This window comes from Oncorhynchus kisutch, linkage group LG22, assembly GCF_002021735.2.
Source record: "Oncorhynchus kisutch isolate 150728-3 linkage group LG22, Okis_V2, whole genome shotgun sequence".
NCBI classification, from domain to species: domain Eukaryota; kingdom Metazoa; phylum Chordata; class Actinopteri; order Salmoniformes; family Salmonidae; genus Oncorhynchus; species Oncorhynchus kisutch.
In genome coordinates, this window is record NC_034195.2 from 6,056,142 (window position 1) to 6,068,917 (window position 12,776).

At 42.7% G+C, this 12,776-nt stretch overlaps 1 protein-coding gene across 9 annotated transcripts in view; it reads right to left on the bottom strand.

Moving 5' to 3' along the window:
* Positions 1-12,776, bottom strand: part of myo9ab (myosin IXAb) — a 232,133-nt gene that overhangs the window by 44,799 nt on the left and 174,558 nt on the right. For all 9 annotated transcript variants that reach the window (XM_031801497.1, XM_031801503.1, XM_031801502.1 and 6 more), the window contains 2 exons: positions 11,670-11,811; positions 9,432-9,627 (listed from right to left, as the gene is read on the bottom strand). In XM_031801497.1, coding sequence (XP_031657357.1) covers positions 9,432-9,627; positions 11,670-11,811 — 338 coding nt within the window. The remainder of the gene's footprint in view (positions 1-9,431; positions 9,628-11,669; positions 11,812-12,776) is intronic.

Genomic DNA, 12,776 nt, shown 5'->3' on the forward strand with positions numbered 1-12,776 from the left:
TTAAGTTTGCATGTGCATATGTGTTAAAATGTTTGACTGAATGTCACGTAAATGGCTGGAGATGAAGCCTAATGTGGACGTTCAGTTATAATCGGGGGGGAAAGTAGGACGTAAATGGCTGGAGATGAAGCCTAATGTGGACGTTCAGTTATAATCGGGGGGGAAAGTAGGACGTAAATGGCTGGAGATGAAGCCTAATGTGGACGTTCAGTTATAATCGGGGGGGAAAGTAGGACGTAAATGGCTGGAGATGAAGCCTAATGTGGACGTTCAGTTACAATCGGGGGGGAAAGTAGGACGTAAATGGCTGGAGATGAAGCCTAATGTGGACGTTCAGTTATAATCGGGGGGGAAAGTAGGACGTAAATGGCTGGAGATGAAGCCTAATGTGGACGTTCAGTTATAATCGGGGGGGAAAGTAGGACGTAAATGGCTGGAGATGAAGCCTAATGTGGACGTTCAGTTACAATCGGGGGGGAAAGTAGGACGTAAATGGCTGGAGATGAAGCCTAATGTGGACGTTCAGTTATAATCGGGGGGGAAAGTAGGACGTAAATGGCTGGAGATGAAGCCTAATGTGGACGTTCAGTTATAATCGGGGGGGAAAGTAGGACGTAAATGGCTGGAGATGAAGCCTAATGTGGACGTTCAGTTATAATCGGGGGGGAAAGTAGGACGTAAATGGCTGGAGATGAAGCCTAATGTGGACGTTCAGTTATAATCGGGGGGGAAAGTAGGACGTAAATGGCTGGAGATGAAGCCTAATGTGGACGTTCAGTTATAATCGGGGGGGAAAGTAGGACGTAAATGGCTGGAGATGAAGCCTAATGTGGACGTTCAGTTATAATCGGGGGGGAAAGTAGGATGTAAATGGCTGGAGATGAAGCCTAATGTGGACGTTCAGTTATAATCGGGGGGGAAAGTAGCAGCCCATGCATCATCACTGGTCAGGTTTGTCCCCCTAAAACTATCAACCTCCAGGATGTTGCCTTGCCAGTGTTTATACATGGGTATAAAAATGCATACTTGAACATCCCCGAAACCAGGGGGCGGTCTCCATGGCGATGAATAATGGAATAGACTTTCGTTCAGGGGTTGTGAAATCAAGCTAGTCGAATGGCGGAGAACGATCAGGAGAAACACATTGAGAGAAAAGCCCTGGAGAAAAGTAACATTTGATCAGTTGCTATTTCTGACAGCCCACTGAGGGAAACATACTGTACTGTGGTGGCTCGGAAGGGAGATAACTCGTATCACAAAAAGCCTCAGTATGTGCACTCTATCACTGTGGAAGAGTGGTGAGTGTGTGTGAGTGTGTCTGGGAGAGTGTACGTCCAAGTGTGTGTGTGTGTGTGTGTGTCTGGGAGAGTGTACGTCCAAGAGTGTGTGTGTGTGTGTGTCTGGGAGAGTGTACGTCCAAGTGTGTGTGTGTGTGTGTGTGTGTGTGTGTGTGTGTGTGTGTGTGTTTGACTGAGTGTATACACATACATGTATGTGTTCATGTTTATGTACTCGAGCAGTCTATGGTCTCACCTAGGGCTGTGGCGGTCATGACATTTTGTCAGCTAGTGATTATCAAGCAAATAACTGCCGGTCTCGGTAATTGACCGCTAATTAGCTACGAGCCACTGATGCAGACCTTTGGAACATCTACATTTTAAAAAGTCTAATATATCCATTTTATAGAGCCTACACCTTCACAATAAATCCATTATTTATTTTAGACCGGTCTAAAGAAACATGATATGAAGAAAATGTAGTCTATTTCAGAAGAACAGAATAGCATACTCATGAGTTGTCCTTATGTTAGGTGCTGATCTGGTTATGCCTTAATGGCTGTGGGCTACACTAGTTCATTTAGCAGACAAGATTTGCTTAGAACTCCGTGGCATTATTTTATAGTATTTGATAGTATGAAGAAAAAAATAATAGTGCGCACATTTGGCTATTCTGTGTTAACAAAGAAACAGGTCCTCCTATATGCTTCATTTAGAGTCCTTTATGCTACTTTAGTTGTGATACAATCATTGGGCTATATGTTTTGATGTTTTACACACTCTATGGCTGCATGATGGGAACTCTATTGATGATTTGAAAAAAGTCGCAAGCTACACACACTTCATCCGTCTCTTATTCACAATTGGGGGGGGGCGAGCAAGCCATGGAGTAGGTCACGTTTGTCCGAGCTCCTGCTGAAATTGCATTCATTTGATACTTTCTCTGCGCTTTGACCCAAAAAGGACTAGGAAACACAGCCTTTGAATGACGCGCTTTACTTTGTTCAGCTTGTATATATGCTTAAATTGAGCATAACCTACAAAAGTTCAGCGGAGTCACTGACTAGAGAGAAAACACTAGGCACAAGATGAGGAGCTCGAGTTCTTCAACAAGTGGGAGCAGCGGTTCCTCCCCTCTGCGAAAAAAAATTAGATGCTGCCCCCAGAGCGGACATTTCATCTACACTCAAGTCGGAACTCAAGGTGGCACTCAGTGAGGACTTACATTTTATTAAGACGGAGTTACAAGCAGTCAAGAACTCGCAAAGCATACAGCAATGGTTCGTATTGAACTGGATACAGTTAAGAAAACTGTCTCCGACATGGAACAAGGCTTGTCAACATGCTCAGATGACACAATTACACTACAAATCATGGTTAAGAAGCTCGAAACGGATGTGGCTAGCCTTAAAGAACAATGCAAAGATCCAATATCAGGATCATGGGGGTAGCTGAGAACCTGGGCTCAAGTTCTACTTCATCGGTCTCAAAGTTATTGAAGGAAGCCCTCACATTGGATGAAGACGTCCTTGTAGCTCACATCAGGGCTCTCAAGCAAGAACGCCTGGCGGAAAGCCTTGCGTCATTGTGGCTAAACTACACTACTATCAGGATTGTGTTGATATTCTTCGGCGTGCCAGAGAATTTGGCCCACTTTGATACAACGGAGCACCCATCTCCATCTCCCCAGACTATGCCCCCAGCGTTGCTTGTGACCGTGCCGCTTTTAACGATATCAAGAGTGTGCTCCGTGGACGGACCGGCATTAAGGTATGGCGTGGCTTTTTCTGCCTGACTCCGTATAATATACAACGGCACTGAGAAAGAGTTCCAAGACCACCATAAGGCGATGGCCTTCATAAAGGCGAACGTCCTACCGAGGATTAACGAAGAAAATGACTGAATGTTCACCTATTTGACGATTAAGGTAATGGACGAATGTGTCTACCACTGCAGACTCAGTCTCTCTTTTGCAGAGACTGTATAGCGTTGCCAGTGGTATCAGTTCATATTGTTATTATTAGGTAACGTTAGTGCCTTAGTTCTGGTGAGTCAATTCTCCTTTGTTTTAATGTTTTATTTTATTACCATGAAGCTGCTCATTTCTATCTATTGATGGTACCCATATTCAGGTTAAATAAAGCACAGTTCTATTATTAGGTTACGTCATTTCTTTAAAGATGTTGCTGCTAACTTCGTGTTATTGCTGATTTATAAAATGTTAAACTTTCTTTTTTATTTTTATTTATTTTTTACTTTTTAATTTATGAACTTGTTTTAAATCCCTTCACTATTTCACCAAGGCTTTCTGCTTGATCGGTTTAGTGTTCCCCACTACAAGCACATTATGTGTGGATTTCTTTGTGTGGGGATTAGCAGTTACCTTGTTCTATTAGGTGCCCAGTGTGGGATTTATTTTTCATACCCGACTTCAGAGTATTGTTTTTTTTGTTTTTCTTACTTTTGGGTTTATTTGCCTTTTTTTATGTTTAATGGATCAGTTCTTATTGTAATCGGGCATCTATCCTTCCTGTTTGGCCCTGTCCGGGGGTATTATCGGATGGGCCAGAGTGTCTCCTGACCCCTCCTGTCTCAGCCTCCAGTATTTATGTTGCAGTAGTTTGTGTCAGGGGGCTAGGGTCAGTTTGTTATATCTGGAGTACTTTTCCTGTCTTATCTGGTGTCCTGTGTGAATTTAAGTGTGCTCTCTCTAATTCTCTCTTTCTCTCTCTCGGAGGACCTGAGCCCTAGGACCATGCCTCAGGACTACCTGGCATGATCACTCCTTGCTGTCCCCAGTCCACCTGGCTGTGCTGCTGCTCCAGTTTCAACTGTTCTGCTTGTGATTATTATTATTTGACCATGCTGGTCATTTATGAACATCTTGGCCATGTTCTGTTATAATCTCCACCCGGCACAGCCAGAAGAGGACTGGCCACCCCACATAGCCTGGTTCCTCTCTAGGTTTCTTCCTAGGTTTTGGCCTTTCTAGGGAGTTTTTCCTAGCCACCGTGCTTCTACACCTGCATTGCTTGTTGTTTGGGGTTTTAGGCTGGGTTTCTGTACAGCACTTTGAGATATCAGCTGATGTACGAAGGGCTATATAAATAAATTTGATCTATCCTTTTCCCACCTGACTTTACATGGCTAGACCTAATATCATGAGAGGGAGAGCTGGTTGCTCGGTCACTTTTGCTAGCTGGAATGTTACATCTTTAAATCACCCAGTGAAACGTAAAAGGGTTCCTTCTCATTTAAATCACTTTAAAGTAGATATCGCCTTTCTTTAGGAGACACATCTCCGCACTTTCGACCACTTTCGTTTAAAAGGAGGGTGGATAAGTCAATCATATCATTCCAATTTTCATTTTAAAACTAGAGGAGCAGCCATTTTAATTAGGAAAAAACATACTGTTCGTAATGTCAAGTGTAGAGGCAGACTCGGCAGGCCGCTTCATTAATGTTGCAGGAAGCCTGTATAATACACCTGTTATCTTGGCTTACATTCATGCAATAAATTGGGATAACAGTTCATTGTTCACAAATGACATTTTCTTGATTTCCAAATGTGACTCGTGTCAGGAAACTAGGCGTATGTCGTGCATCACCACTAGCCATTTGAACGTAAACGTTAAAACAAAATCTAAATGTGTTTTGGGGCAGAAATGCCTTCGGAAACATGTGAACATTCATGTGCCTTAATAACAAACTTGTCTGCCATCTGTAAATACTAATAAAAGGATTAAAATATGGGCCTAGTTGGTTTAATACTAGGTGGTGATGTAATTTTATTTTTTATTTTACTAGGCAAGTCAGTTAAGAACAAATTATTATTTTCAATGACGGCCTAGGAACAGTGGGTTAACTGCCTGTTCAGGGGCAGAACGACAGATTTTGTACCTTGTCAGCTCGGGGATTTGAACTTGCAACCTTTCGGTTACTAGTCCAACGCTCTAACCACCTAGCTACCCTGCCGCCCCGTAATGAATTGTGTACTGTCGCCCAAGGGACCAAATTATTTTGTATAGCGCAAGATTAAGGAAGTGCATTTACAAATAAAGTTCTCAGATCTACTCTCTCCTCTCTTGCTTTCCATATTTGAGGAATCATTCCCCTCAAACTCTTTACCCTCAGCAATGAGACATTGAGTTTGGTTCATATAGGCCAATTTCTTACTGAATTGCGATGTGAAGAAGATGATTTCATGCCGTTTTGAGTCCTTCCCTCCCTTATATCTACAGATCAAACTGGTTTAATAAAAAAGTATCATTATTTTCTCAACATTTGATGTCTTTATAATATACTTAATAATTCCTTTGCATCTGACACTCCAGAGATATTGTTATCACTTGATGATGAAAAGGCATTTGATTGGGTGGTTTGATTATCTATTTTATACTCTCAAACAATTTGGATACGGTCCCAGTTTTATGGGCTGGATAAAAGTCCTTTACTCCTCCAATATAGCTACAGTGTAGCTACAAATAATAACCTTTCATTCTATTTCCAACTTTAACGTGGGACAAGACAGGGTTGTCCTCTATGCCCTCAGCTGTTTGCCATCGCAGTTGAGCCTTTAGCCATAGCAATACGTAATAACACCAAACATACTTGAAGAGGGGGCTTACAGCATAAAGTTTCACTCTATGTGGATGACGTGCTATTATATATGCCTGACCCTTTAACTGGTCTTCCAGAGATTCAGGTTCCACTAAACACATTTGATAAAATACACCACCGATCAAAGGTTTCAGAACACTAAGGGTTTTTCTTTATTTTTACTATAATCTACATTGTAGAATAATAGTGAAGACATCAAAACTATGAAATAACACATATGGAGTCATGTAGTAACCAAAAAAGTGTTAAACATATCTAAATATATTTTACATTTAAGATTCTTCAAATAGCCACCCTTTGCCTTGATGACAGTTTTGCACACGCTTGGCATTCTCTCAACCAGCTTCACCTGGAATGCTTTACCAACAGTCTTGAAGGAGCACCCACATATGCTGAGCACTTGGCTGCTTTTCCTTCACTCTGTGGTCCAACTCATCCCAAACCATCTCAATTTGGGTTGAGGTCAGGGGATTGTGGAGGTCAGGTCATCTGATGCAGCACTATATCGCTCTCCTCCTTGGTCAAATAGCCATTACACAGCCTGGAGGTGTGTTGGGTCATTGTCCTGTTGAAAAACAAATGATAGTCCCACTAAGCCCAAACCAGATGGGATGGCGTATCGCTGCAGAATGCTGTGGTAGCCATGCTGGTTAAGTGTGCCTTGAAAACTAAATAAATCAGACAGTGTCACCAGCAAAGCATCCCCACACCATCACACCTCCTCCATGCTTCACAGTGGGAACCACACACGCGGAGATCATCCGTTCACCTACTCTGCGTCTCACAAAGACATGGATGTTGGAACAAAAAAAATCTCACATTTGGACTCATCGAGTAAAGAACAGATTTCCACTGGTATAGTATCCATTGCTCGTGTTTCTTGGCTTAAGCAAGTCTCTTCTTCTTATTGGTGTCCTTTAGTAGTGGTTTCCTTGCAGCAATTCGACCATGAAGGCTTATTTGCTTATTTGAGCTGTTCTTGCCATGTGGACTTGGTCTTTTACCGAATAGGGCTTTTTTTCTGTATACCACCCCTACCTTGTCACAACGCAAATGATTGTCTTGCTAATTGAAAATCATTCCAGGTGACTACCTCATGAAGCTGGTTGAGAGAATGCCAAGACTGTGCAAAGTTGTCCTCAAAGGCAGGCTACTTTTTTGTTTGTTTGTTACTACATGATTTCATGTGTTATTTCATAGTTTTGATGTCTTCACTATTATTCTACAATGTAGAAAATAGTACAAATAAATAAAAATGAGTAGGTGTGTCCAAACTTTTTTTGGTTTTTTTTTTGCGCGTGTGCCTGTTTTGCGTGTTATTTTGGCATTAATACGTGTCACATATCAGTTTGCAAATAATGTATTTAAAAAACAATCATTGAGTTAATGAAGCCACATACAAACATGGTCTTGAGTAAGTCAGCTCCAAAATGCAGGTGTTTCAGCCTAGCTCAGTGCTTTCTGTGGTGGTGAGGCAGCCAGCAGAAAATACTGAGCATAGGGGTTGGCAATGTTCTCTAGTTACGCGGTGATATGCTCAGTGTTCTGTCACTCATGGGGACACTACATCACTGCAAAACCTATGGGGAGAATTTGAAAATTGAAGCCCCTTGGGTGGTGCCATAGAGTTACATTAGAAGTACCCATCCAAGAAGGCTCAAGGTCATTGGCCACAGACAAAATTATGTCAAATCACGTTATATCTACCATAGCTTTGATTGGACTGATCATGTCAACATCATACTTTCAAAATCTTAGCTAGCAAGCTAGACAAGCAGTCATCATCATGAATCAAGTTAACAATCTACTGACAAATCCTTTTCGATCCTTGTCATATAAAGAGAAATGACAGATAAAACGTATCTGTGCTCATTGGCTCATTGGAAATAGACATTACACAACAAGTTGGAAATCGCAAATTCAACAATGAGGGGTTTGGAAGGAATCAGCAGCTAACTGCAAGTGTTGCAAGGCAATCACTAGCCTGCTATTCAGTGGACTGGGTGTGTGGTCCAGGTCTGGGTTTTAAGGGTCTCTTTTCCAAGCTTAAAAGGATAAACATTCAACACCATGGACCATAAAATGTTGAATACATTGGCCATGCTGTCAATCCTGCATGACTTCTGCCTTGTTCAATATCAACTGGAAACTTGGAATTGTGAAATCTCAGACTTAAGTGAGTACAAGAACACTGGGACTCAGAAAAAAACGAGCACCGACTGGGAAAATACTTTTGAACAGTCATCCAACTCGGAATTCCAAGTCGGGAACTCAATTGTCTTTCTAGAGCTCCGGACTGAAGATCACTGATGTCATGATTTAACCTTTTATTTTTCAGAGTTTACAGTTGTCTTGAAAGCACCATAAATCCCGAGAATGCCAGACTTTGACGACAAAATTTGACCACAAGGACCGCCGCACCACCTTCCTGTGAGGTGAGTCCAAAAAAGTATGGTGTGCTTCTGCATAAATTATGTAATATGCCAGGGAGACATGTATACTGTAGCTAAGAAAGTAATACTAAGTGTATGTTGTGTAGTAAGCTGTTAGTAGCCCATAGTAGCTCACCCTAATAATTTTCCTTTCCCCCCTCATAATTTAGCCTACTGTTCTGACTTGGTGATGCACATGTAGCCTATTGCCTGTTTTAGAGAAACGTAATCATCGAATATTGTAAGAGCTTTCATTTCCTACTTATATGTCCCCCTTTATTTATCCTACGATTCTGACTTGGTGTACAGGGAGAATACTGTAAGAACGGCCCATGTTCTGAATTCTGTCGCTAGCTCGCTCATTAATCAAAATTACGGATAGCCTCTTATCCGCTCCCCTTATTCCATAGTTTGTACATCTCAACTGTCAGTAGAAACCACATTTGTTTAAGCAAGTGGGCCATATCAGCTATCTTTTTAAAAGGCAGTAAATGAGGCTGAATGAACTGTTTCACTGCCAGACAAGGCTCTGCTGATAGCCAGGTGTAGCAGAGGTAAGGATTCACTCCACGGTGCTGAAAAGAAAGCTCTGCAGTTGGGACAGCTTTATTTAGGCCCTGAAAGTTTGTGGGCACCATTTGTCACAGTTATAGTGCAATTCATGTATTGTTTAGTGTTGTGTAGTGGCTTTGCTGCCATGCATCCCAATGTTTTGATGTTGTTTGCCCCACCAAGATTTACATGCTAAAATAGTGCGTAATATTAGGAAAGTTGATAAATAAATATCGTAGGCCTAGCCTATAGAAAGCTGATTTTTAAGAGGCCATCAAAACTCTTTTCTCACTGAACTCATGGGCACTCATGAAGTGTTTCGATTAGATATTTGATCACATTTGCAGTGATGCCAGTGTGATTAGAGGAACAATAGAGTGCTGAGCACCAGGCCGTTAGCAAGTTTGGTAGGCTACTAATGACCATCAGCAGCGTCAGAGCTTGGAGAAGCCTAATTACTAAACGGTCACGTGGAATTTGACTGCCGTCACGACTCGTGGCCCCCCCAGGTGTGGCAGTAATACGGTCACTGTAACAGCGCTAGTCTCACCAGTCTTTTTGTCGGTGTGTCTCTTCCCAGCCTCCCTGAAGGCCACCATGGCTCTGAAGTAGGCTCTGAGCACGGCCCAGCGGAAGGTGGCCACGGGGTCGATGCCCATCAGGCCACAAATGAAGGCGTTCTTACTGCTCTTCAACAGGGCCACGATGTCCGGACGCATGTGGTCCGTGTTCTTCTCCCTGAAGTCCTGCATGGGGGGGGGGGGGGGGGGGGGGGGGAGATAGTATACAGATCTATCAACTAGATCAACTATAGATATACAGATAATAGACATAAGCTACTCCATACTTTAGCAGCAGAATTGCCAGTACAAACATACAGAGAATTTTAAGAAAAACTGTTAATGATAAGTGTCTATTAATACCAAATGGTGGGGATGGCTCTAAGGTGGATTGAACTGGCAAGGATTTGGCAACATAATTAGCTACACTTTGTGTAAGACCTATGACACTAATGTGGTAATGACTATATCATGGCTCACGTATGAGCTCGAAACCAAAACCGAGTGCAAATGTGTCCTTGTTCAAACGGCTCTGAACACGAAAAGGGCATTATCATCATTTTCACAGTATTATTCCAACCTCATTGTGTAGAAATATATAAAACATAAGAAAATCAAGTGTTTGCCTGCACTGGGCCTTTAAGGAGAGAACATCCATAACGTAAATACGATTTGTTTCATATTTCATTTCATCGTGCAAGAGAATACTATGCCCTTTACTTAAGAATGCAAAACACTGTGGCGGGAAAATATTTGTTTAATAGCACTGACGTCGCACACACACAGGCACACACACACACACACACAGGCGCACACACACACACACACACACACACACACACACACACACAGGCGCACACACACAGGCACACGCACACACACAGGCACACGCACACACACACACACACACACACACACACACACACACACACACGCACAATTCCATGTACTCTCTCCCTCCACTGGTGTTTTTTTTACACTCATGGCTTCCCATGTACCAGCTGTGTTCATTATCAACCATATTACTAACACATTTAATGCATACATGCTGATATGTGAGAGTTATGGGTGGGCCTATATACAATATGATAACAAATATCACCCCTCCAGCATATATAAAGGGTTTTTATCCAAAAACAGCAGGGAACTGAGCAGTGAATCTGATTCAAATTGCAAAACAGGTCAATGGAACAACAAGAGGACTGGTTTCCTTTCTGTAACTATACCTACGGTCTACACTGAGCGTACAAAACATTAAGAACACCCTTCTAATATAGAGTTCCCTCGAAACGGACTCAATTCGCCAGAGCATGGACTCCACAAGTTGTAGATAGTGTTCCACGGAGATGCTGGCCCATGTGGTGTTCCACGGAGATGCTGGCCCATGTGGCGTTCCACGGAGATGCTGGCCCATGTGGTGTTCCACGGAGATGCTGGCCCATGTGGATTCCAATGCGTACAACAGTTGTGTCAAGTTCGCTAGATGTCCTTTGGGTGGTGGACCATTCTTGATACACACACTGTCGAGCAGAAAAACTGTCGAGCAGGAAAAACCCAGCAGCGTTGCAATTCTTGATACACTCAAACTGGTGCGCCTGGCACCTACTACCATACCCCGTTCAAAAGGCACTGAAATCGTTTGTCTTGCCCATTCACTCAATTGTCTAAAGGCTTAGAAATCCTTCTTAACCTGTCTTCTGCCCTTCATCTAAACTGAGGTGGATTTAACAAGTGACATCATTAACGGATCATTGCTTTCACCTGGATTTACCCTATGTCTACGTCATTATGTCATGGAAAGAGCAGGTGTGGCTAATGTTTGGTACACTAAGTGTATGTTTGAGAATTCTGACAAATGACTCAAAGAATGGAAGAATGGTACAAGGCCAGGGCAAATACCATAGTGTCATAACTGATCACTGAATGCATTTTTTTGCAAGGAATTTGCTGAATTCATTTCTCATTTGCTGAGAATTTGGGATTGATTTTCTCTCAACGGCAGTACCTGGCTACACACCTAGTTACACTTTTTCTGGCACAGAATATTTCATTGGTTTTATTAGAGGTCCAGGAGCACATTTAGGCTTGTGTCAAGGGCAATCATCAGTTAACAAAGCCAGGCTGACATGTGGCATGACCTGTTGTTGAGAATGTTGTGTTGTCGACAGGTGAGTACACTGATCTAAGGACACATGTTGCCATCATGAAATCATGTCAGCAGTCCTTACCTTGACCCCGTATTTGACCTTGCCGGCGTAGTGGTGGATGATGAAGGCCGGCTCCATGACTGCGGGGAACTCGATGTAGCTGTTCCCCTCGTGCTGCCGCTTGAACTTGTCCAGCAGGGTCTGGTTAGAGGCCTGGGGAAAACTAAAGGAACAAATGAGGGGGGGGGGGGGGGGGGGGGGGGGGGTTAAAAGGGTTAATTCATTAATATAAGGACTGTAGGATGGGATACCAAGGGATAGAGATCTGACTAGCCTGGTTCCAGATCAGTTTGTGCTGCCTTGCTAACTCCTGTGGTCATGCATGACAACACAGAGTTGGGACCAGGGTATTTACTGACAGGCAACATATCATCTTTAGATGTCTCGGTCTTCCTCTCAGAATTCACAAGAAACAAATGCATGACAAAGTCCTCTGAAACCTGACACAAATCTCTAGCTACACTCCCCTACATATTTATTTGGACGACCCTCCTTTGGACAGTGAAGCTAAAACATTTAATTCGGCTCTATGCTCCAGCATTTTGGATTTGAAATCAAATGTTTCAAATGAGGTGACAGTAACAGAATGTGACCTTTTATTCGAGGGTATTTCCATACATATGTTTTAACATTTACAAATGAAAGCAATGCATTTGCATAGTGGCATAGAGCAGGACAGTAGAGGCGCTTGCAGGAGTTACCCACATGGGGAAATGTTTCGGTAGCCTAGGGTCTAATAAAAATATGGCCTTCTATAAACGCATTTCATGCAATTCTACATCATTTTACAACGTTGGAGAGTGCAACATTGGAGAGATGAGAGTTGGAGAGATGAGAGTTGGAGAGATGAGAGTTGCAGGCTCATGTCTATCACGCCATTCAAGTTCTGTTAGAGATACAGGCGTGCTTCTCGCACAGCCACGACCACGCGTTGGTCTAAAACATAGGTTACAATGTTGCGCAAACCATAAGCCCGGACCGGCCCAACCAAAATCAACTCTTAGAATAACAGGCCCAGACTGAAAAACACTTTTTCACATAGTTTTTTGGGGTGTGCAGGAGAATTAACAGAGAAGGCCACTCAAATGAACGTTGATCGCTTTTATTCAAATGTTTACACGTTGCAAA